Source organism: Schistosoma haematobium, chromosome 1 (genome assembly GCF_000699445.3).
Source record: "Schistosoma haematobium chromosome 1, whole genome shotgun sequence".
Classification (NCBI taxonomy): Eukaryota; Metazoa; Platyhelminthes; class Trematoda; order Strigeidida; family Schistosomatidae; genus Schistosoma; species Schistosoma haematobium.
The window spans coordinates 17,311,346-17,334,002 of NC_067196.1; the positions used below are offsets into that span (position 1 = coordinate 17,311,346).

The 22,657-nt window shown below is 30.3% G+C and overlaps 1 protein-coding gene across 1 annotated transcript in view; it reads left to right on the top strand.

Annotated features, from left to right (window-relative positions):
* The first annotated feature begins 3,067 nt into the window (after positions 1–3,067).
* MS3_00003835 (uncharacterized protein) overlaps positions 3,068–22,657 on the top strand; it is a 68,658-nt gene continuing 49,068 nt past the window's right edge. The window contains exons 1-8 of the mRNA XM_051211695.1: positions 3,068–4,335; positions 9,285–9,619; positions 11,346–11,429; positions 12,513–12,640; positions 13,946–14,231; positions 15,648–15,896; positions 16,916–17,176; positions 18,786–19,115. Of these exons, the coding sequence (XP_051073279.1) occupies positions 9,311–9,619; positions 11,346–11,429; positions 12,513–12,640; positions 13,946–14,231; positions 15,648–15,896; positions 16,916–17,176; positions 18,786–19,115 (1,647 nt within the window). The 5' untranslated portion in view covers positions 3,068–4,335; positions 9,285–9,310. The remainder of the gene's footprint in view (positions 4,336–9,284; positions 9,620–11,345; positions 11,430–12,512; positions 12,641–13,945; positions 14,232–15,647; positions 15,897–16,915; positions 17,177–18,785; positions 19,116–22,657) is intronic.

The following is a 22,657-nucleotide window of genomic DNA, read 5'->3' on the forward strand; positions in this document are numbered from 1 at the left end:
ACCCAGCTTCACAGTCAGAGACGTTACCACTGAGCTATCCGAGCCGCTTTTAAAACTATTTTCAAATGTGTTGAATATTGACCTGTTCATGAGTTATCCCTAAATCAATAAAAAAATAACAATTTACAACCGATTGATGATTGGACAATAACTAGTGTCACACTTGCTTGATTCTACAGCCCTGACTAAATTTTATGGAACAAGTTACGATGTGGTCATTAGTCTAAGTGACTTGACATTGCGTGTACTATCTTAAGTTTTATGCAGTTGTTATATTTCAGCCTGGGAAGCTATGTGATGTAGATTTGAATCCTGCAGGGAGAATTAGTTCGTTCACGGTCTCACACATTTATTGTTGACAAATTTCAGCCAGAATAAAACCTAAGTGCAGAATTTTCTATGGACTACTTACAACTAGTTTTGATAATGCAATGATTTTTAAGGTATTAAACTAAGAGAAAATACAAATTTGTTGATGATTGAAGAAGTTTAATCCATATTGAATTCATTAGTCTCAAGCCTATATCAAATACTTTGGTCTTTGAATCATTGGAATAGGTCTAAAATTACACTATTTTATCGTATAATTGAATAGTAAGAAGCACGCTAATAAGCTCAAAGCTGGCAGTCACTTTTGAGGAGTTTGAAGGTATTACATTTAATTCTATCAAAACTGTGATAATTGCCTGATGCTGATGTGTATCAACAATAGATGCTTAATAATACATACTTATCAGTTAGTTCTTTGATTGTGGTTTGTATCACTGGATGCTAAGTTTCATCATCAACTATTATTTACATACAACACAACTAATCCCTATACATATATGTTTTTTTAAGTATTTCAAGTTGTCTAAAATAGACTACATTCAGAGAAGGGTTTTGTGGAGACTGTAGTAACTTAATAGTTGAATTCATGAGTCAATTGACCCCTATGGGTAACCTGGAAGCATTGAACGGGCGTTTCACCCTAATATGAGAGTCCTCAGCAGTGCGCATCATCGATCCCGCCACGTGAGATTCGAACCCAGGACCTATCGGGATAAAATCAGAAAACTCAGTTATCTAATGATTGATGTTGAAACGTCTTCTTTTATTAAATCACAAATTTTAAAAATCATAAATACATTTAAAAATTTGTTGTTTACAATAAACTGAAATATGCGTTGGTAAATAACAATTAAACGTATTCTAGACATTTTATTTTGAACATATACTCATCTGTTAATCAACATTCAAGTTGTTTAACTCCATTTATTTCCCCTTAATTAACGTCTAAACTAACAAATATTTCAATTTAATCAATTGGATTAATAAGATGAAATTAATGCAATGAATCATTTCATCAGATTTTTTTCTCTCCATACATACCACACTACAATGACACCAAGGTAACAATATTGATACATAAATATCTCAACATATGAAATTTATGGGCGTTTCTTTATTGATTAATTTCATTACACGGTTTTTCATTAGTTATTATAGAAAAATGACTCAATTTAAAATGGATAATAAATCAAATAGATTATATCATTTAACTATTCTTTTAAGTTTGAAACTGAATTCAATTATTTCATATACATAGTTCCCTTTATTATCTTAAAGAGAATAAGAACAAAGATTGGTGCAGTTTGATTAATTTAGTCGATTAGTTTAGCTATAAGTATAAAGGAAATAAAATTAAGAATTTTTCTTAAAAAAAATAGTTTTTCACTCAGTCAGTAACAACGCAGAACTTCGTACGTACGTACATCAGTTCGAGTTGCCATACCACATTAGCACAGAGATGCAGTTGTCGATTCAAATCCCGTAGTGGTAGAGGTAGCAAGAGTATAAGCAGTAATAGGGAAGATTAGGGTTTCACTATTATAAAATGATAATGTATATAAGTGATATGGTAGTCCTTACGGTGAGTTATTTTGGTGAACCATTAAAACCATAGTAACAAATCTCAAGGAAATATATTTTTGTTTTTTTTGATAATATACATCAAATCACATGAACAAATTAAAAGAAAACGAGGTAAAATAAATAAGGGATTTGGCTAACAAACATTTAATCAAATTTTTCAATATTTACAACCTTTTTTTGTGTCTTTTAACAATTGTGTATTCGAATTTCTTTACAGTTTTGTTTGTTGACTATTGACATCAGAAAGTAATTTATTCTATATCAATATGCACAACCTTTTGAAGGGTATGATGTTTTTAATATTTAGTTAAAATAGCATTTTTTCTATCGCTAGTAATACTCAGATCTATCAAGTCAAATGAATGGTATCCATCGAGTTTCAATTTTAATATTACTACAGGAATTTGACTTCAGTTACTTTATTGATTTAAATTAGAAACCAACATTTTCGGTGTGATATTCTAGAAGAAATTTGTAATAGTTGTTATCAAATTATATCACGGTTATTATCCATTGTAAATGATAGATTAAGTGGTAAAATATCAGATAAGAATAATTCACTAATGACTATGTGTATGAATGAAAACGTGAAGTCAGTTGTACCATAATCTTTTTAAAATAATGGTTATATTCAAATTAAATGTCAGCATGATTTATAACAGTGTAGCATTATAAATTGATTTAGATTCTTCTGTTCAAAAATTGTTTATTAACTTTCTTTTTTGAGTATTACATACTTGATTGTCTCTAGTTTAAATTGTGACCTAGGTTTTAGTCTTTCAGTACAGTTGAATATATCTAGCTGTTTAATGCCAGGTCAAAAGTGGAAACTTGTGAAAGTTTCTAAACTAAGTTTAAAAAAAATACGTTCAATATTCTGTTAGTATTCAACCAGTGACCCATGCGAATCAGTTTATGACGAAAATGTTATAAGTAACAGGCACTATAACTTAGATTTAATTCAAGATTAAGATTTATAAAGTTACTTACTAACTACTACAAAAGGTTATTTCACTATTTATTTAAGGGTATAGTATAAAATTTCATAATATAGCTCTAAACTTATTTGTTGAAGTAAATAATTTCGTGTTTGAACCTCTATTTCTATACTTGAAAGTAAATACTTTAGTTTATCCCCTTGAATTGTCTTGTCTTCTATGATATTTTTTTCACTTTAAAGAAATTTAATCTTAAAATGCGTTGCTCTAATAGACATCAGTTTTTTTTGGTGGTTTTAATTGTTTGCCTTATTCATTTCATTTAAACGTCTCAATTCAACAGGCAGTTGGTTGTAGTTCAAGTAACCTAATACGACAGTTTTTGATCATGACACTGAACAATTCAGCTTCCAAAGTAACACTGGTTTCTTTAAAATTTCATATACGCATTCGTAATAGGTCATAACCTGCACAAAATCTACTTACGAAGTTTTCTATTGATAACCTTTAACTATCTAACATTAACGACTATAAAACATTATGATAAGTCGAACCGCAAGTCTATTTGTTAAGATGAAGTGTCAATTCTGATTTTGATTTCGTGCGAAACTAAATACACAAAAAAAACAAAAACAAATAAGGTCATTCTGTATTAAAATGTACTAGTCCATTTTGTTTTACGCTTTTTACTCCCTTCAATTATTCTGTTAATGTTAGTTATTTTCACCATAATTTAATCCAACAATTTTTGCTTGACAAAAAATTACTGCAAATGATTACACATTAACCGTACAAAATATTACTCACAGTACAATGACTATTATTCTATAAAAGAGTAAATTTTTATTAAGGTCATTAAGAAATTGATAGAATGTTTTCTTGTTGTTTCTATGAAAAAAAATTGCAGTAGGTAATTTTGTTTTTGATCCATTCATACTTACTAGTAAACATCATAGTATTTCTTTACTATTTCAATGGACAAATGAGCAAAAAAAAGCACACATACACTTAGGTTACACCCATTTCCCTTTAGGGTACCTTTAGTATTTTTCTAGTACCCTTTCTGTCTCTCGTTCAGTAACAACAGTGTTTTTTTTTCAAATAATAGTTTGATACAAACTAATCAGCCATTTAATTTATTTACGCTTGTTAATTATTTTTTGGCTGTGTTACAATTAATGCAATTTTATTTTAGATTAAAATAGGCGAGAGAAACACAGAAAGAGAGAGAGAGAAAGGAAATAAAATTAAAATTTGTCCTTATACCATTTCAGTTGATCTGTCGGTGTTTTCTTATTACTATCCTTTTGATATAATAGGTCAGTTAACAAAAAAAATATATAACGAGTAAATAAACAGAACTATCATATGATGAACAATGAAAAACCTTATTAATTGTGACGTAAATTTCTATGAATATACATTATATATATCTTTTTTCTTATCAACATTCAGAGGATAAAGTTACGCGAATGTAATTAAAGTAAGCAGTTATTTATTATACATTAAAATGTCTCTATGCTATTGAGCAGTCTATATAGATGACCAATATTTTTATACCCCTTACATGTTAAATGAAAAAAAAACAGAACTAGTTCCAATGTGAACATCAACACAGGGATCCAGAAGTATCCAGTTGACGAGTCCCAAATAGGAAAAAAAAATGCACGTCCTAGATTCCACTGAAAGCTACGATTTATTCTTCCTACAAAATTATTAAAGTTAATGTTTAGATCATATTTTAAAGTAACTTTAATGAACAAACTTCGTACGATAAAAGTGCCATTGAACAAAAGCCTTATTTAGTCTTAGCTAATCAATATTTTGTGTAAGTGATCATGGAAACAATTAAATTCATTATTAATTGCTGATCCAGTGGCTTCAAATCATTTGGATAAAACCTTCTAAGTCTAATCGATCTGTTGACATAATTCTACTGTTCTCCAATCCGATCAGTTTTTTTTCTTGCTCTTAATTCGATTACTTATTGAAATTGTCATCACTAATACAAATTAGTTGTATGGGTATGTACACAATGTGAACTTACATGTAAATATTCTATTATGAGTCGCTCGCACTTATCGAAATAACCTGATTGATCGTGAATTTTCAACTTATATGCTTGATCTATTTTAACGATGGTAATTTATGAGTCATATAAGTAGGTGCAAAATGCTTCTGTTTTTAAAAAGCAAAAGGTTTCTCATTAAAGGTACCATTAAAAACCAGGAAGCACCGGACAACTGTTGCGTCCTAGTATGGAGTGTTCATAGACATATGAGAGATTGAACCTAGGACCTTCAGGTCTCCCGACTAATGCTTGACTACTAGAACGACTGGGCCAGCGTCCAGTAATAAATTTGTAACTTCAATCAATTCGTGACATAACATGATCATTAAGTCTCATTAGTTCCGAAGGTCTAGACCTAGAAGTTTGGGGTTCAGTCCCTCGCGGATTCATGGGTACAAAACGCTGAGGAGTTTCATGTGGAAATTAAACAACATTCCAGTACTCACTTGTTATTAGAAGTAACCCAAACAAGATCAATTTGTGACGAATATAACCTATAAATTAAATTAATCCCCTCAGTTAAATATCCCTTCCGTCATACCACATCAAATAGAACAATTCGAATTGTATTTTTTGTTAGGTTAAAAATGGAGAGTATACAAAAATCATTAAAATTAAGAGAAAACACTTGTACATTTCTACCTGATCTTTTGTGGTAATTCAGTTGATATGAATTCATAACAAAAACTAGCTTATTTGTGTGAAATAAGTGAAGTCGAGAAAATGCGAATAGTTCCAATTTTCGTGCATTGATGAATAGGTCATAATCGTCGCAAATGAAACCCTAAATTCTGTTTAACAAATCCAACGATAAAACTTTTCCTCAACTATTTTATTTAGAAGAAATGAATTCAAGATGAAAATTGATAGTTATGTAATTAAACTGGTGATAACTATAAAGAATGGGGAATAAAACTGTTATTATTACTTCATTGGTTGAAATCATGAGTCAATTGAAGCTAGACCACCATGGAAAACCTGGAAGCACTGGACGGCCGTTTCGTCCTAGTATGGGACTCCTCAGCAGTGCGCATCCATGACCCTGCACCCCGCGAGTTTCGAACCCAGGGCCTGTCAGTGTCGCGTCATGGTGGTCTAGCTTCAATTGACTCATGATTTCAACCAATGAAATTTCTAAAAATCTCCACAAAACCCATTCTGTTATTATTATTATCATTATTATTCAAACAAATTGTTTCAGTCTTTTTCTCAGTTGTGTAACTATTACCTTATATAGCAGTATTGATAGAAATTACTCAAGATTATGTTTATCATTAAACCGTTAGAATGACCTTGAACTTAGTAGTGCAATCAATTAACTAACCCCATATTAATGAAATCAGTTACGCAAAGTAAATTTCATATAACTAAATTAAAATAATAAATATAATTACTATATCTTTAAAATATACGAATACGTTTTAGATATACACTTTGTAAATAATTTATTAATTCATTTTATTGTTCATTTTAATCAGTAGACAATAGTAAACATATCATACTGACTTCTTACAACAACAAATATCTCTGTATGCACTGTTGTTTTATCATAGATTTTATCATATTAAAGACTATCAGACAATCTATATAACTCAATGTTTAAAATGTACTCAAGTTTGTAAAGCTTTTCTTATAAGTAAATGAATACATTTCAAACTTATAAACGTCTTTGGTTTCTGCATATGCTCAAAATTAAGGTTTCAATGGTTTCTATTGTATTACATCACTCTATTTAAGTAATCTCCATAAAAGCACTTCATTTTAAATCCCACCCAGTCACTTTAAATATTTAATATCAATATTCTTTGCTAAGATTATGAAAATATTTAACTAATTCCGAGAATCAATTAAATCTTATTTTGTAGATAAATATACTTTTTCATCTAATGTCAAAAGCTTTCCTTATCATAATGTACATTAAAATGCTTCCTGACCGACCAAACATTGTTATTCATAGTGAACTAATACACTCTGTCTTCATTTTACTGAAAGTTATTTATTTTGTGCTTTTTTAATTTTAAACTAATGAAACTTAATGCTTTCAATAGAATACTGATACAAGAACTGAAAACTTTTCAATAATTAATATTAGTTTGCACTACCAGACTGAGTTAGGTTGTAAACTACTAGACTATGGAATACCTGTCGATCAACATCCGTATATATATACGGATGTTGATCGACAAGTGTCCCATATTAAGAAAACGTCTGAAAACTAGTGCATGAACATCGATATTATTAATTGAATACAAACAGTTTACTAGTTGCATAAATACCTAGAATCTCTAACATTCTAACAGGAAAAATTCATCTCTTTTCTAAATTGACAAGGTGTCTTTCAAAGTTACCTCCCATACACGTAAGTTGAATGACTGCAAAATTATGATACATAATGTTTTATATTATCTAAAGTAGGGTGGCAAGAAAAACGTTTTTCATCAAATTTCTGAATCAGTAAATATTACTTAATCTAATTTCTTAGATAATATCAAATGAATGAAAAGAATATTGATTGCTTCCTCCTGAATTACTTAATTGTTTGTTGGCTACAAACGTGATATCATCTACTACGTAGTATATTAACTGCCTGCTAATTGTTCCCCTGCAAATAATGCATATTATCTCGCTTAAACAAGATATTTTTTTATCTCTCTTATGACTTTAAAAAAATCTGTCATAAATAACACTATTGTTTACATGTTTCAAACTCTCAACAGATGTCTTTCAACAGAACAGCTTTCAACTTTGAAAGTATTAGTTGTATATACAAACTATGTTCATTGATTATCATAATGTTATCAAATACTGGGTTAGTACATCTATGATCTCTGTATTTTAACTGATTATCCAGTTGTAATATGCAATAATATTTCAGTTCTATCAATTAGTTTTAAAATGTACTATCACTTTCTCTTGGGAATTAAATAAATTAATAGTTGGATAGACTAAGGTACTGTTCAAATACTTTAAAAAAATGTCACAATAGAAACCCTATCACATTTTACTATATTTCAAATCATTAACTATTTTTTTGTATTATCGGATATTATTCATAAAGTTTTATCTAATAAATCACTTCTATAGTCTATAATAACATCGGAAATATCAGCTCTGCTGTTCCCCAAATAAAAAACAACTGATAATTATGGTAAGCAAATATTTATACAAAAGTTGTGAGATGCATCGTTATCATACATATATATATGATTTGTAGAACCCGATAGAATTATAATTTATACTTCACAGAATCCATCAATTACACTTCTTGTTACTATGGTAACATTGGTACTTGTATATCAGATTTTAGAATTATTGGTAGGATAGATAAATAAAATGCAATTTCTTTTTTTTTTTAAATAACAAAGCTACTTTTAGTGTATAATTTATTTACATCTATCTGTTTAATGTTTAACAATATTTTTCTAAAACAAAGTTATTTGACAAGTGCATTATAAAATATTCATCAAACGGTAGATCAATAAGTTTTAATGATAACCTTCATTGTGACATGAATATTTTAACAACCGCGACTTGTACTGTGATACATCTTTTTATTTACTGATTAAAGATAATTAAATGATATGATAATGAGTTCGTTGTGTTTTGTTTTTAATACGATTGGACAGCTTGTTAGTACAATTTAAAATATATGAAATACCTTTAGATTGAAACTACTGAACAGTGACCATCTATGACCTCATCAATTTTCTCTAAGTTGATGTACTGAAAGATACTGTTTGATATTTAGATACACATTATGAATAGCTAAATGGTCTATTTTTCCAATTCCAGATCCTTCAGTCCTGAGCTTTATTCATCTTTTTTAACATCAATAAATAATATAGAAATGTATAGTCATGGATTGTTAAAAATTCATCTATAATTAAGCGAAATAGCTACCAGTCAACATTTAAATATCACTGGCTTTCAATCTAGATTTTGTTTCCAACGATACTATAGAAATAACTACTCTTAACTCGTAAAGCGATTTTCTTTTTATCAGCTTAACGAGAGATTTTTTTAATCATCCACATATTCGGAATAAATATTCCTATGAAGTATTTACTGCTTAACTGGATAGTATGATACATATATAACCCAAAAGTATAATACAATATGGATTGAGAACAATATAATCGTGAAGGTCTTGAGTTTCATAAACTAATTAATAACCTATGAACCACTTGAAGAAAACCACTAAACGGTAATAACTTTTTTTATAAGAAAAACAATAAATATCAAGTACAACATGACTTGTAAACAGATGAAATTTATAACATGTTAATACTTAGTACCCCGTAATCTAAAATGATCATCTTAAATAAGAATAATCTACTGATTATTTCAATAATAAATTTCAGAACACTAAAAAAAACTCTTATCCGCAATGAATCCAGATGAAGAAATAAGTCTTGATAGTTTTTTTCAAATGGCTGGAATGGATTCATCTCAATTAGAAGCATTATGTTGCCCAATATCATCAACACCAGCATGTACACCAGATGATGTACATATTTCTTTGGCTGAGAAGAATTCTCCATTTACGCATCAAATTCAATTAACTGATACAGAAGAAACAATTAATCATATAAAAGCACGTTATGAAGCAGAAATAGCAAATTATAAAAAAAAATTATCCAGTTATCAAGATGGACAACAAAAGCAAGCTCAGCTTATACAAAAATTACAAGCAAAAGTAAGTTTTTATTTTTATTGATACTAAATAATAGAAAAGGCAAAAATATTAATTTCTACGTAACTAAAAATGTAAATAACTCAAAAACGTTTTACTGAAGGTATTTGTGAGACTAAGATGGTCTAAATGGATGGTGGCTAGCATTGGAATCCAGGACTTACGTTTCGTCCTATCTTTGACCAGTCAATAGGATGTGCCTGCATCCCATGATTGATATTCCCTCCGGGACTCGAACCCACTACTCTTCGCTTCGAACGTCATAACGTTGTCCTCTTGGCTACTCATTTCAGATAGCCAATCGTCTAGATCTTAGTCACAATATAGAATTAACTAGTCAAAAGTTCCTAGAAAGAAACAAATAAAATGAGCACTATTAATAACGTAAATAATGATAATAATAAAATGTAAAGTACTGGAAAATGGTGAATTTCTATGTTTATTTAATATCCGCATGAAATTACAACTCAATAAATTGAGAAATGAATATCTAGTTAAGTAATTAATTAAACATTCATGTTTGGTAATTACTTGCTATGTAAAATACAACTGAATAGTACTTTTTAATAAGAAAATGAATCTAATCAGTAAAATTATCATATTTATACAACTTGAGTGAATTGCTTCATTTATTGTAGTGAACAAGTCAGTTGCTCTTTTTTTGTCGATAAAACATCCGACAGTGGGAGAATATATCAAAATCAGTTACTTTTGAAAAAAAATTATACCTATGTATTCATACTATCATTACTGATAAATTATCTAACCATAGTTCTTACAATATCACTCGTGAAAAATCTTAATTTGACATGTTTACACAATGTAAATATTATATTCTGACGTAAAGTTCTCAATTATTTGGTTATAGGTTTTTCATTAAACTTGAGATAATATTTAGTCAGTGATATGGGGCCCTATATATACTTTGTCACCTTAAGTATAAAACCGACAGTCCAGTATATTACGATCTACATAATAATTCTGATCATATTTCTAAATCCTTAGAACCCTAATGACAAGTAAAGTAAGTTTTTTATATAAATAATCCCGGTATTACGAGAATAATTAAACATATTTAAAGGCTTTTATTCGAAATTTTCTTAAAAGCTTCTGAATACCTTTAGTATGGTGTGTGTTACTGATATCGACAGATATAAGTAGTATGTATCATCAATCAAAAGTTGAATACATAGAGTCAGAATGTTGGGAAAATCAAAGAGAAGAGAACGAGAACAGAGCATGATCGGTATGGAAACGAAGGAACAACAAAATCCGAGACAATTGATGAATATTTTGGAAATGAAGTATTACTATATAGTTCTCAGATTTTACCAAGATATTCCGTAGTATTGTATTAAATTGGATCTGCTTTTCCCCACTTGTATCCTAGTTCACTACATTATTTCTGAATTTCAATTGTTATTTAAAAATGACACAAAATAGAATTGTTACTTAGTTGTTGAAATAATTAACATTAAAAAACTGCTCAGGATTTGTCGCAAATTAATTAAACCATGTAAATTATGTAATTGAAAGTCTCAGGTCCGATCCGATGTGGAGTCGAGGATGTACAATGCTGGTGAGTTCCACAGTGGGACCAAACAACTGCCCAGTTTTTCCTGATTTCAATTAGCTTTGTAATCAAAATTAGTCCATTATGTGTAGTCAAAAATATTTTCCAATAAACTTAAATCTCTATTACCACTCTCCTTATATCTGTATATAATAGGTAATGCAGTATAAAAAAAGCAGCTCAGATTTGGAACTTGAGGTTGAACAACTAAAAGCTGAACTTGAAACATCAAATAAAGTGGTGAGCTTGCTTACTCATTCCTCAAGGTTGTTATATCTTCAAAATAGATGTTGTTCAATGTTGTAAAACTGTACTTATTAACAATCGTTGCGTAGTTGTTGTTTCTTTTTTTCAATGTCACATGAGTATAAACTAGTTTGAAATATTTGTCTTTTCATCATTTTTTCAAATTTCATTCCTTTTAAATGCACTTGAATAAATCTGTTTAAACTACCAAATACACTAATCTTAATTCGAAATCAGTAGGTTAATCAATTTGGCTTATATTTCGTCGTGATAATTACACATCATAATCAATCCAAACCTATAGCTAAAAATATTACTCAGAGCAAAAATCTGGTTTCTCAGTCTTTCTGATGTTAAAGTTTAAAAATTTAGTCTTGGTGGTATTTACTTTTCACCAACAGAATAAAGGATTGTCATCGGATTTAGACGAAACTGATTAAACAGAATACAAAAAAAAAAATGCAATCTTCATACGTATATACTGACTTTTAAAAATTTCTATCCATTTGCTACATATGACTTTCTCTTAAATTATTATACTAAATGGTTACAGGTAATTTTCAGAAATGTCTGCATGTAAATTTCGTACTACTTGATACTCGGCTGCACCCAATTGATCTTTGTTTGGAACCTGTATTACTCAACTTCACAGTCTAAGATGTTACCGGACCGCTCACATGAATTAAATTATGTATAGTCATATGTTTGATGTTATTACATTATAGTTTTTATAAAAATCGCCTAGAAAATAATAGACTCGTACTGTTTTACTTCAAGAAGCCTAATTTACAATCAGTTTGAATAATTTTTATATACTAACGTCAATAGTTTCCTTCTGTACTGCTTCCAATTTTTGAAAATTTTATCATAAGTTATGTAAACGTTTTAGTTAACTATTTATTTATTGATGAGAATTTAGAATATCTATTTGAAAATGTTTAATGTATGTGTTCATATCAATAATTTTCAAAAGATCTTTTTACATGGCAACAACACTCAGATAGTTTCATACATCTACTATTTGACTCGTTTTTTATCACAATAAAACTGTGCTCTCTTTTTCATTTTGGCTAACAGCTTCAAACCACCACAGAAACTTTAAATTCTCGTATTGATGTAGCTGAGACAAGAGCAAGAGCTCTTGAACAAGAACGTTCTTATGATATGGAAAATACTGTAAATAAATTACATGAAGAACAACAAAGGTAAGTTGGAGAAAATACTTTCATTCTGTTAAATTACAATTTAAACGACGTTATTATTCAACCAATTACTTATTTAAAACAAGTTGTTTTCAACAAACTGAATTATGCCACTTGTTAATAGTATAGTTCATTGATTTAAAATGAGGAAATAGTAAAACTTGAACTTTACAAATATATGGAATAATCTTGAAACAAAACAATAATGAAAAATATCAGTTAAAGATTTCAAAAGAATCAATTCAAGATGAATAAAATCACCAAGTAAGATCTGATTGTTTGAAATTTTCAAATTTGTTCCTACATTGTTATAACTAATTCAAAAAGTTATAACAGATATAAAGTACCGTAAGGCTACATTTAAACACAGGTATTCAAGTAGTCAATAGTATCAATAATAAAATTTCTTTACGACGTTTTATCTTCGTTAGAGAAGCAGACTAACTGATAAATTTTATTGTTACGTTACAATAATATCAGTACGGGGATTTGTGGAGATAGTAGTATTTTAACAGTTGGATTCATGAGTCAATAAAACCTGGATCACCGTTGAAGACCTGGAAGCATTGGACGGCGGTTTCGTCCTAGTATGGAACTCCTCGGCAGTGCATATCCATGACCCCGCACGTGGGGCTCAGAACTAAGAATTCCGGTCTTGTGTGTGAACGCCTCACCTCTAGACTACTGAACCGGTATCTGACGGTGTTAATGTCTAACTTCAATCGATCAATGATCTTCCGCAACCCTTCATCCATTGACTGAGGTAAATAGAGGTTAACCGTTCGATCGCAAGACCGCAGGTCCTGGGCTCGGGTCCCGCGTGCGGGATCGTGGATACGCTTTGCTGAGGAGTCCCATACTAAGACGAAACTGCCGCCCAGTGTTTCAAGGCTGTCAATGGTGGTCTAACTTAAATCGACTCGTGAATTCAACTGTTAAAAAAACACTGCAAAAGGTTTCATTTGTTTTTCACTCGACTAATAACTTAATAGATTTTCCTTGTCATTTAAGTACAATCAACCTCGGTTTTGTTATAGTTCATTCAACAGTATATTGTCATATTACAATCTGTTATATGGATTTTTAGTCTTGTTGAAAGTAAAAGATATGCTATTGTGTAATGGATGAATATATCAACATACTAAATAACATAACAAAATTTCCATTTGTTTTTAATTTTAATATTACCTCAGTTATAATAAAGAAAATGATAATATTGAATTGACACTTTTCATATTATAAATGATTGTAAAAATTATAAATAAATTCTAATTTTACTATAATTAAATCTAATTCCCTTTTTATAAGATCTAACGAATTATCTAGAGAAAATGAATTATTACGTGATCAATTAGAACAAGCAATACAAGCTAATCAAGGTTTAAGTCAAGATGTTGCACGTTTAACATTAGCCTGGAGACATGCAGCTCAACAATTAGATAAACGTGAATCAGAATGGCGTGAAGAAGAAAGCGCATTTAATGATTATTTTGCTGCTGAACATAGTCGTTTATTATCTTTATGGAGAGCTGTTGTTGCCCTTCGACGTCAATTTGCTGATTTAAGACAACAAACTGATAAAGATTTAACAAATGTAAGTTATATATAAATTAAGCGATTATTTCACTAAGATATTTTATATGGATTTTCTTCCATTGTTAAATCAAAATCGGAACACAATGTCATATATGAAGATTTACAGGGAAATGAATATGTAACCAAAAGTTGACTGATATTATTCGATATGTACAGAAACTTAATACATGAGATGATCTGCTGACTAGTTAGTTGGAAGAAATTTTTCGACTTTTAACCATAAATCAATGCTTTGAACCTTGTACATTATTCAATTCATTATTTTGAAACTAGACAATACAAATTAATTGGTTTAAACTCTAAAATTTATGTATTTTATTAACAGCAATTATAGTTTAAAAACTAAACTGGGATTGATATGGTTAATTGTTCACAGATAGATAAAAATAAGTAATGTATAGCTTGTCAGGCTTTTGGGGATGCTAGATTCTCTGAATTCGCCTGATAAACCTCTTATTTTTGCAATTTAATTGTGGAAATTTAAATTTCTCATTTTGAGGCCAAAAGCACTCATTATTACCTTCAGTCTATGTTTTACATTTGGAAGGACTTTAAACACCATTGATTTGTTTCCTCTTTTAGTAAGCTATTTTGTGACACTTTTCAAGGATGTCTTTTTATTGTATATATTACTCGTGAGCTGAGTGCTTGTTCATTCTTCCGGGTTTCTTGTAAAATTATGTATTTTATCGGCTGAATCTGGTCTTCTTGATCTAATTAGCAGGGTTGGGGCGCAGAGAAATAGCCTAACATTGTCCTGTTATCACATTGTTGGTTTACGTTCCGCTCGTCGGTCCAAGATGATATCTCAATCTCTCGAACATAGCACAAACTTTACTTAAAAAGTCATCAAGACCAACTTACAACGTGGTCATTTTTAAACTCATATGAGTTTTACGTAAATCCGCACTCTAAGTATCACTTTAAATATTTTTTCCGATTAAAGCATTAACAGTATTAGACTTCTATGTTACAAGAGATGTTGTAGTAATAAGTACGTTTTAAATTCTCTAGGAACTAAAAAAAATTTTAAAACACTGAAAATTTTACCTATTTATCACTAAACTATCTACTTACTGACTTAAAATAGTAAAGTGAAATTTGAAATCATACAAACACCAAAATAATCATCACCTCCATGAGACATTTGACGACTAACAAAATTGTTCTACAAAATAATTGTTGTCTACAATGTAGCTCTGGGTATTGTTGTCCTTTAACAGACTTAAAACGACAAATTTTTGGGAAATAGCAGCATACTACAGAACCTTTTAATTTGTGATATCAGAACTGTTCAGTAACAAAAGAATGATTAAATAATCCTTCATATACGGGCTTGATTATCTCAGAACCATATCCTATAATGTGTTTAATTCACGTTTTCTCTATAATTCTATTCATAATTCTTGTATAGACCCGTACAGAATTTACTCGATACATAGGGAACATTCAATCAGCATGTAATAATTTGGAAGCAAATATACGCACAGCTGAAGCACAGAATCAAGCTAGTCAAGTAAAAACATCTAGCTTCATTGAAGCAGATATGGCAAATCGTATACAAGGTTTGACTGAATCTTTGGCACGTAGTCAAGCACGTTTGGCCGAAACAGAAACGAAGCTTACTGATGTTATGACTGCGAAAGAACGGCTTGCCACTCAGGTACGCACCTAAAGTTTTAAGAATAATGAAATAAATCAAAATGTAAACAAAGCATTCAAAATTAAAACGAAAACGTTTATACCGTGAAATATTACTAATTTTTCAAGTTTAGACGGCAAAAATATTATGTGCAAAGCCTTATATTTAGTGTGCATAGTGTACAACTATTTTTGCTTTAAACGTATAAAGTATTAATGTATTATACTTCGAAGCCTAAATTCTACATGTAATTTTGTCTGGTAAGTGTTCAAATGAAATTTGACTACAATCACCAGCGGATGGATATTAAAATAACTCAACTATGATAAATACCAAGATAAAATGTGCGTTCTATCAGTAATTGATAAACATATCAAAATTCATAGTAGTCTCTATTCGTTCTATGGTAACTGTGAAATCTAGTCATCTTTCATTGTCTATGACTCATACTATATGTATAAACAGATAATCAGTTACAAAATGTTTATCTATATCGTTTTAAGGACTCGTTTTAAACTTCAAACGTACCAATTATTCTAAATATTAATAACAACAAGTAAAGTAACTGTATTACACTGTACTATACTGTACTTCGGCTCGCAAAAGATTGTTTTTTATTTAGTGGAGAAAAAGTTGGAAATCTACATATCATCATTGCTAACTCTTAATTCTTATTCATATTTTCAATCTAAGATTATGTATCCCCGAAATATTGACTTATTGGTACTTTTGTTGAAAAGTACATGTTAGTGAGCCATTTTATCATAATATAAATCGAGTCGATTGAAGTTTTTAAATCTAAGTAATGATTAATATTTGCTATATTTTAAGATTTACCAGAGGTATTCTTTTTTACAATCTATATAAATCACTTAGCAACTAAATAAAAATAATAATTTATTATATCCAAACTAATAATTAATCACTTTTACGAAGCTAGCAGAAATCTTCGATACATTAACTTGTAATTAATCTATATTTTCTCTTATTTTATTTTCCTTTTTGTTTTGAATATTCCTACACTTACTCATATTAAAAAGCTTGCTGAAAGAGATCGAATACTCACTACAATGAAACAATTACATTCAAATTTTGACATAGATTCATCATTAATTAAAAATTCCAAATCCTATAAACGTGGTAAACGTTTGCATGATGTGCTGGATAGTACAACAGCTGATATTAATAAACATAATGATGATTTATTAGAATTCGAAGACGAAGATGATCATTTGAAAGCAACTAAACGTTTAATTGAACATACCCATGTTATGCATCATGCATTAAGTCAAATAGCCCAGGTAATATTTGGATTTTATAAAATCTATTTTCTTTTGAATATATTGAACATAATCACTGAATATATATATATATATATCAGAATGGGTTTTGTGGACGAAACGGGTGTCCAGTGCTTCCAGGTTTTTCATGTTGGTCTATCTTCAATTGACTCATGATTTCAACCAGTAAAATTTCTAAAAATCTCCACAAAACCCATTCTGATAATAATAATCACCTGCTCACTAATGACTCACTTCAGGAGATACTCCTGGAGTTCTAGTGAGAAGTCGTTGCCAGTAGAGTTCAACCAGGTCTGTTGTGAGATAGGAACTCACTGAAGACGATGGTGTACGGTGGCGCAACTTCGTGGATTGGCTGAAGTTAGACATTAACACCGTCGGATGCCGGCTCAGTGGTCTAGATGGTTAAGCGCCTGGCGCGAGACTGATAGGTCCTGGGTTCGGATTTCGCGGGGGCGGGATCTTGAGTGCGCACTGCTGAGGAGTCCTATACTAGGACGAAACGGCCGTCCAGTGCATTCAGGCTTTCCATGGTGGTCTAGCTTCAATTGAATTATGATTATAACTAGTGAAATATATATATATATATATATAAATATATATATATATATATATATTGAAGTTACAATTTGGTTTGTAAATTGTTTGGTGGTACTTGAATGATAAGTGTTGAAGCTAAGAAATTGATTAATAAGTTAGGTATTTAGAAAGTGTTGTTATTTTCTTTCAACCTTCTGTGTTCAGTATATTCACAAATCTAGATAGTCTACTTACTCTAACATCTGTAATTCAAAGTAAGGGTTGAATAAACTCTATTCAGTTTTATTAATCAGATGACGATACTCAGTTATCATTAAGAAAGAGTGATATATTAGTTTTAAAGAGTCACAAACTTAGGTCCATACAAGCTCTTGAGCCAAATCAAATATCATTTTGATATTTCCTTGAGTACATTATGAGTGATATACGTCAATTTTTTTAAAAAAAATCTCACTGACATTAAGTCACCAATTACTGTGTAGCTCCAAAAATACACAACACAATAACTAAGCAACAGTTACTTTGATAACAACATACAAATTGAAGGCTCCTGCTCATTAAATTCACAAAAATAAATGATGTATACTGTCGCTACTTGGTGACATTTTTAACTGGTTATCTAAATTACTAGTTTTACCACTGTTACCTGAATCCCCTTAGAGCAATAAACTTTATAAATCAATAAAAAATCAATTTCATCTAATTCACTGACCAACTTGTGTTAAAATTTAAAATGACCAGTATTTTCTTTTAATATAATAAATTAAACTGATCTGAAAAATAAATGAAAATTTTCCTCTACCTAATTTGGACTCATGCTGATATTGCTTTATGTCAGATCTTATTTAACAAGATGTGTAATTATCGTTTCATTAATTTACTATTACACCTAAATTAATTATTCGGTTCTCATTTCCTAAAACTGACATATAACTAAATGCAAAATTTCCAGTTCATATAACTTTAACTTTAGACGTAGAAAGAGTTAAGAAAAATGTTTAATACAAATTATGATGTAATAATAATAGTGAAATGATTGATATACTAAATAACTTTTATATTATTTCAGTTAATCATTTGGGATGCGACGATTGCTGATACAGATGAAGCACAAGAACCTATTCTCAATCTACAAAATCCTGACTGGTCTTCTACACGTATCATTCCATATTCAATAGAATCAAAACAACCAGTTTCTGATTTGTCACCAAACAGTAAAGTACAAAATGAAGAAAGTGATATAAATCAACAAGGAAATAAAATTTATTACATTAAACCAGAAGATATTTCATCATTACGCCGGCTTGCACATTCAAAATATCAAGCTGGTTCAAGTTTACATTTAGCTGAATCAACAGTTAATGCTGTGCAAAGTGCCTTAAATAGACGTGCTACTCATGTAAGCCAATATATACACTCATATTTTTACATTTCTTTTGAAGTATATCCAATAGTTGTTAGTTTTATAGAAATTAAATTTGACAGTTGTCTCTGAAGTTATCATCTAAACTGTAACTAATGACCAAAATTATAAAACTGCATAGTAGAAACACTAAATATTTTTGTGTTTTGACCTGACTTAAATGAATAAACTGTCAACCCTATACAACTCATGTACTTGTAAACTTGTATTAAATATATCCATACACCTAGAAAATAACTAAACTAATAAGTTTACTGAATTTTGTTATAGTAATATATAAGTGAGATTAAATTGAAATGACTAGTTCACAGAGCTAAGGTTATTTGCCCGAATGACACGTTCTAAGAGATTTCTGGGATTATTCTTGGTCAATTCAAAAGAATGATAACACATCAGAATTTTTAACGAAACACTTGACATAAATTTTTAAGAAAACAAAAATAATGACAATATATAAAAAACAATGCTGTTGAATCAGAAATTTAAGGTTAATATCCCTATTAAAAGTATGACACGAGTTTGAAAGTGTTGTCGGGAGACAATCCAATTCATAAAGATTACATGCTTCGTTTTCTAGCCAACCGAAAATATTTAGACGAAAGAAAGATGAGTATTTATATTTAACTACTCTCGAGGAGCCAGTTACAATGTGTGTACAACGAATCAAGTTAATCATCGTATTTCTGAGCATTATTTATCATGAATGGGTGAGAGACAAACAATAACGTTAAAATCTCTATCCTTGTACATTACTCATGCGAATGTACCTTTAAATAGTATTAATAAAATATCATACAATGTACCATTTTGTTTAAAGTAATATCACTTACAAATAGTGGTAGTTTTCGGAAGTGACACTTATAAATCTGATCTATGATCATGTAAGGATTTTACAATTTATCTCAATATTCTGATCATTTACACAGCTAAACGATCTGTACGAACCGAGTTCGAAATAACTCTTCCTGTTCTATTTATATGTACATCTGCTATTCATATAATGAAGTGATCAATTTTAATAGGTAATCAATACATTACTTCTTTTCCTTGTCTTATAATGACATAATTAGTTTCAACTTTCATGACCTGTTTTAATTTATTTTGCCTGTTTACTAGATAAACCTTCGGTTTTTTAAAAAGTAACTTTATTCACTCAACTTCTTGAGTTAGATTACAGGTATAACGAGATTACTTTCTTATAGATAACTAGAAAACTTTATATTAGAACTATTTAGTTGATGAAAAACTATATAAAACTAATTTTAAGCAAAATGTAAATGTTTCAAGGGAGAAATTGTTCTCACCAATATGCAAAGATGGATAGTGGCTAGCAATGGAATCCAGGACGCACGTTTCGTCCTATTTGGGACTTCTCAGATGGGTGTATCAGCATCTCAGAGTTGATGTTCACTGTGGGACTCGAACTCAGGTACCATTCACTTCAAAGGCCATCGCGTTATCCACTTAGCTACTGAGTCCCAGAGTGAACGTCAACTCTGAGATGCTGGCGAATCCAGATGACGAGTTCCGAATAGGACGAAATGCGCGTCCTGAATTCCACTGCTAGCCACTATCCATCTTTGCATATAATGCTTGTGGATTATGGCTATACCGAGGCAATACGCACAGTATGCACATATACCAATAAGAGACTGATCAATTGCAGTCCTAAACATCAATGGATAGATTCAAACTAACAATACTAAGTGAATGTTTTTATTAACGATGTCAATTACTTAAACTATACAATTTTATGTGTAATTCGTTTAAATATGTTAGACCATTTGTGAAAACAGAGTAATATTGTATGATTTAATTAAATTATTAAAATTAATCTTTAGTTTTCGAGTATCCAATATAAAAATCTTAAATAAAATGCACAGGTACTGGATCATCCAACAAGATAATAAAAAATTATCCAACATTGAATATACGTTATATATTTGTCTTAGAGGTAATAAGAATTACTAATGAGTAGAAAAAATGTAGAAGATAGTTGTCTACTGCACGGATATAAAGAAAGCGAGAAATAAAATTATAATTAATACTAATGATCTGTAAAATTGAAAGGGGTTCCAAGACTATGGTAGAATATAAAATTCAATATAACTCGTATGGATTAGATGTGAATTAATGGTTTATTGTAGATTAAGCTGCGTGTAAACTTGGATTCAAACGATCTTCAAACGAATACTTTGAACTTTGTAGATAATCCGTAACAATCGTCGTAGTGGCTGGATTTAATTAGAATTGATTGTATGTTATTAGATTCTAATTCACTTCAATAGTGCAAACATTATAAGGATTTGATTGCAAGTGTTGGATACTGCCAAAGTTACGAAAGTAGCGCAACATTCCCCGTTGAATGCAACAGACTATAATCCGTTATGATAAACATCTTAATGAGATCAATCAACTTTAATAGCGAAATCGCTTTAACTGTCAACAACTTGGCCCACTTGTGAACACTAAAAAGCGACACTTGAATTCATTAGCTTCGTATCCTCATATATTTATTTGTATATGGCTTCTTACTTACTTACGCTTGTTACTCCTAATGGAGCATAGGCCACCGACCAGTATTCTCCAACCCACTCTGTCCTGGGTCTTCTTTTCTAGTTCCATGCAATTCTTGTTCATTTTTCTCATGTCTGTCTCCATTTCCCGGCGTAATGTGTGATTGGATTGGTGCATGATGTGTTGTATCGGAGAATCTTGCTCTTCCCTTTATGTATATTGAGACCTAGTGCTGCTGATTCTGCTGCTACACTGGTCGTCTTCTGCGTTTGCTGTTGCATTTGAGATAGGAGGGCCAGATCACCTGCGAAGTCTAGATCGTTCAACTGCATCCTAGATGTCCACTGTATCCCGTGCTTCTCCCCAGATATTGGCGTCTTCATAATCCAGTCGATCACCAGGAGAAAGAGAAAGGGTGAGAGTAAGCAACCTTGCCTGACACCGGTCTTTACCTCGAACGAGTCTGTCAATTGTCCTCCATGCACAATTTTGCAGTTTAATCCATCATAGGAATTCTGTATGATATTGACTATCTTCTGAGTGACGCCGTAGTATCGAAGAAGCTTCCACAGTGTTGTTCTGTCCACGCTATCAAATGCTTTTTCGTAGTCAATGAAGTTGATGTAGAGTGACGAATTCCATTCAATTGATTGGTATATGACTTCTAGGATCTACAAAATCCCATGCTAACGACTTTTTCAACCTGTCCATTATAACCAATAATCAGAATTTCACAATGTAATTCATACTATTCGTTTATCAAAATAGGTCTCAATAACTTTCCTAATACAATTTTATCTTCTAATCTTAATGTAGTCATTTTTATATCATCAATTAAAAATTCCATACTGAACACTAGTTATGAGTCACTTATTGATGTTACTATGGTTATGCTCTGAAAAATGTTTATTATTCTAATTTCCTAAATTTAAAAGATTATTTAAGAAAAACAAATACAGAAGTCTATTGATACATACATAAGTTGTATTTAAACAGAATAT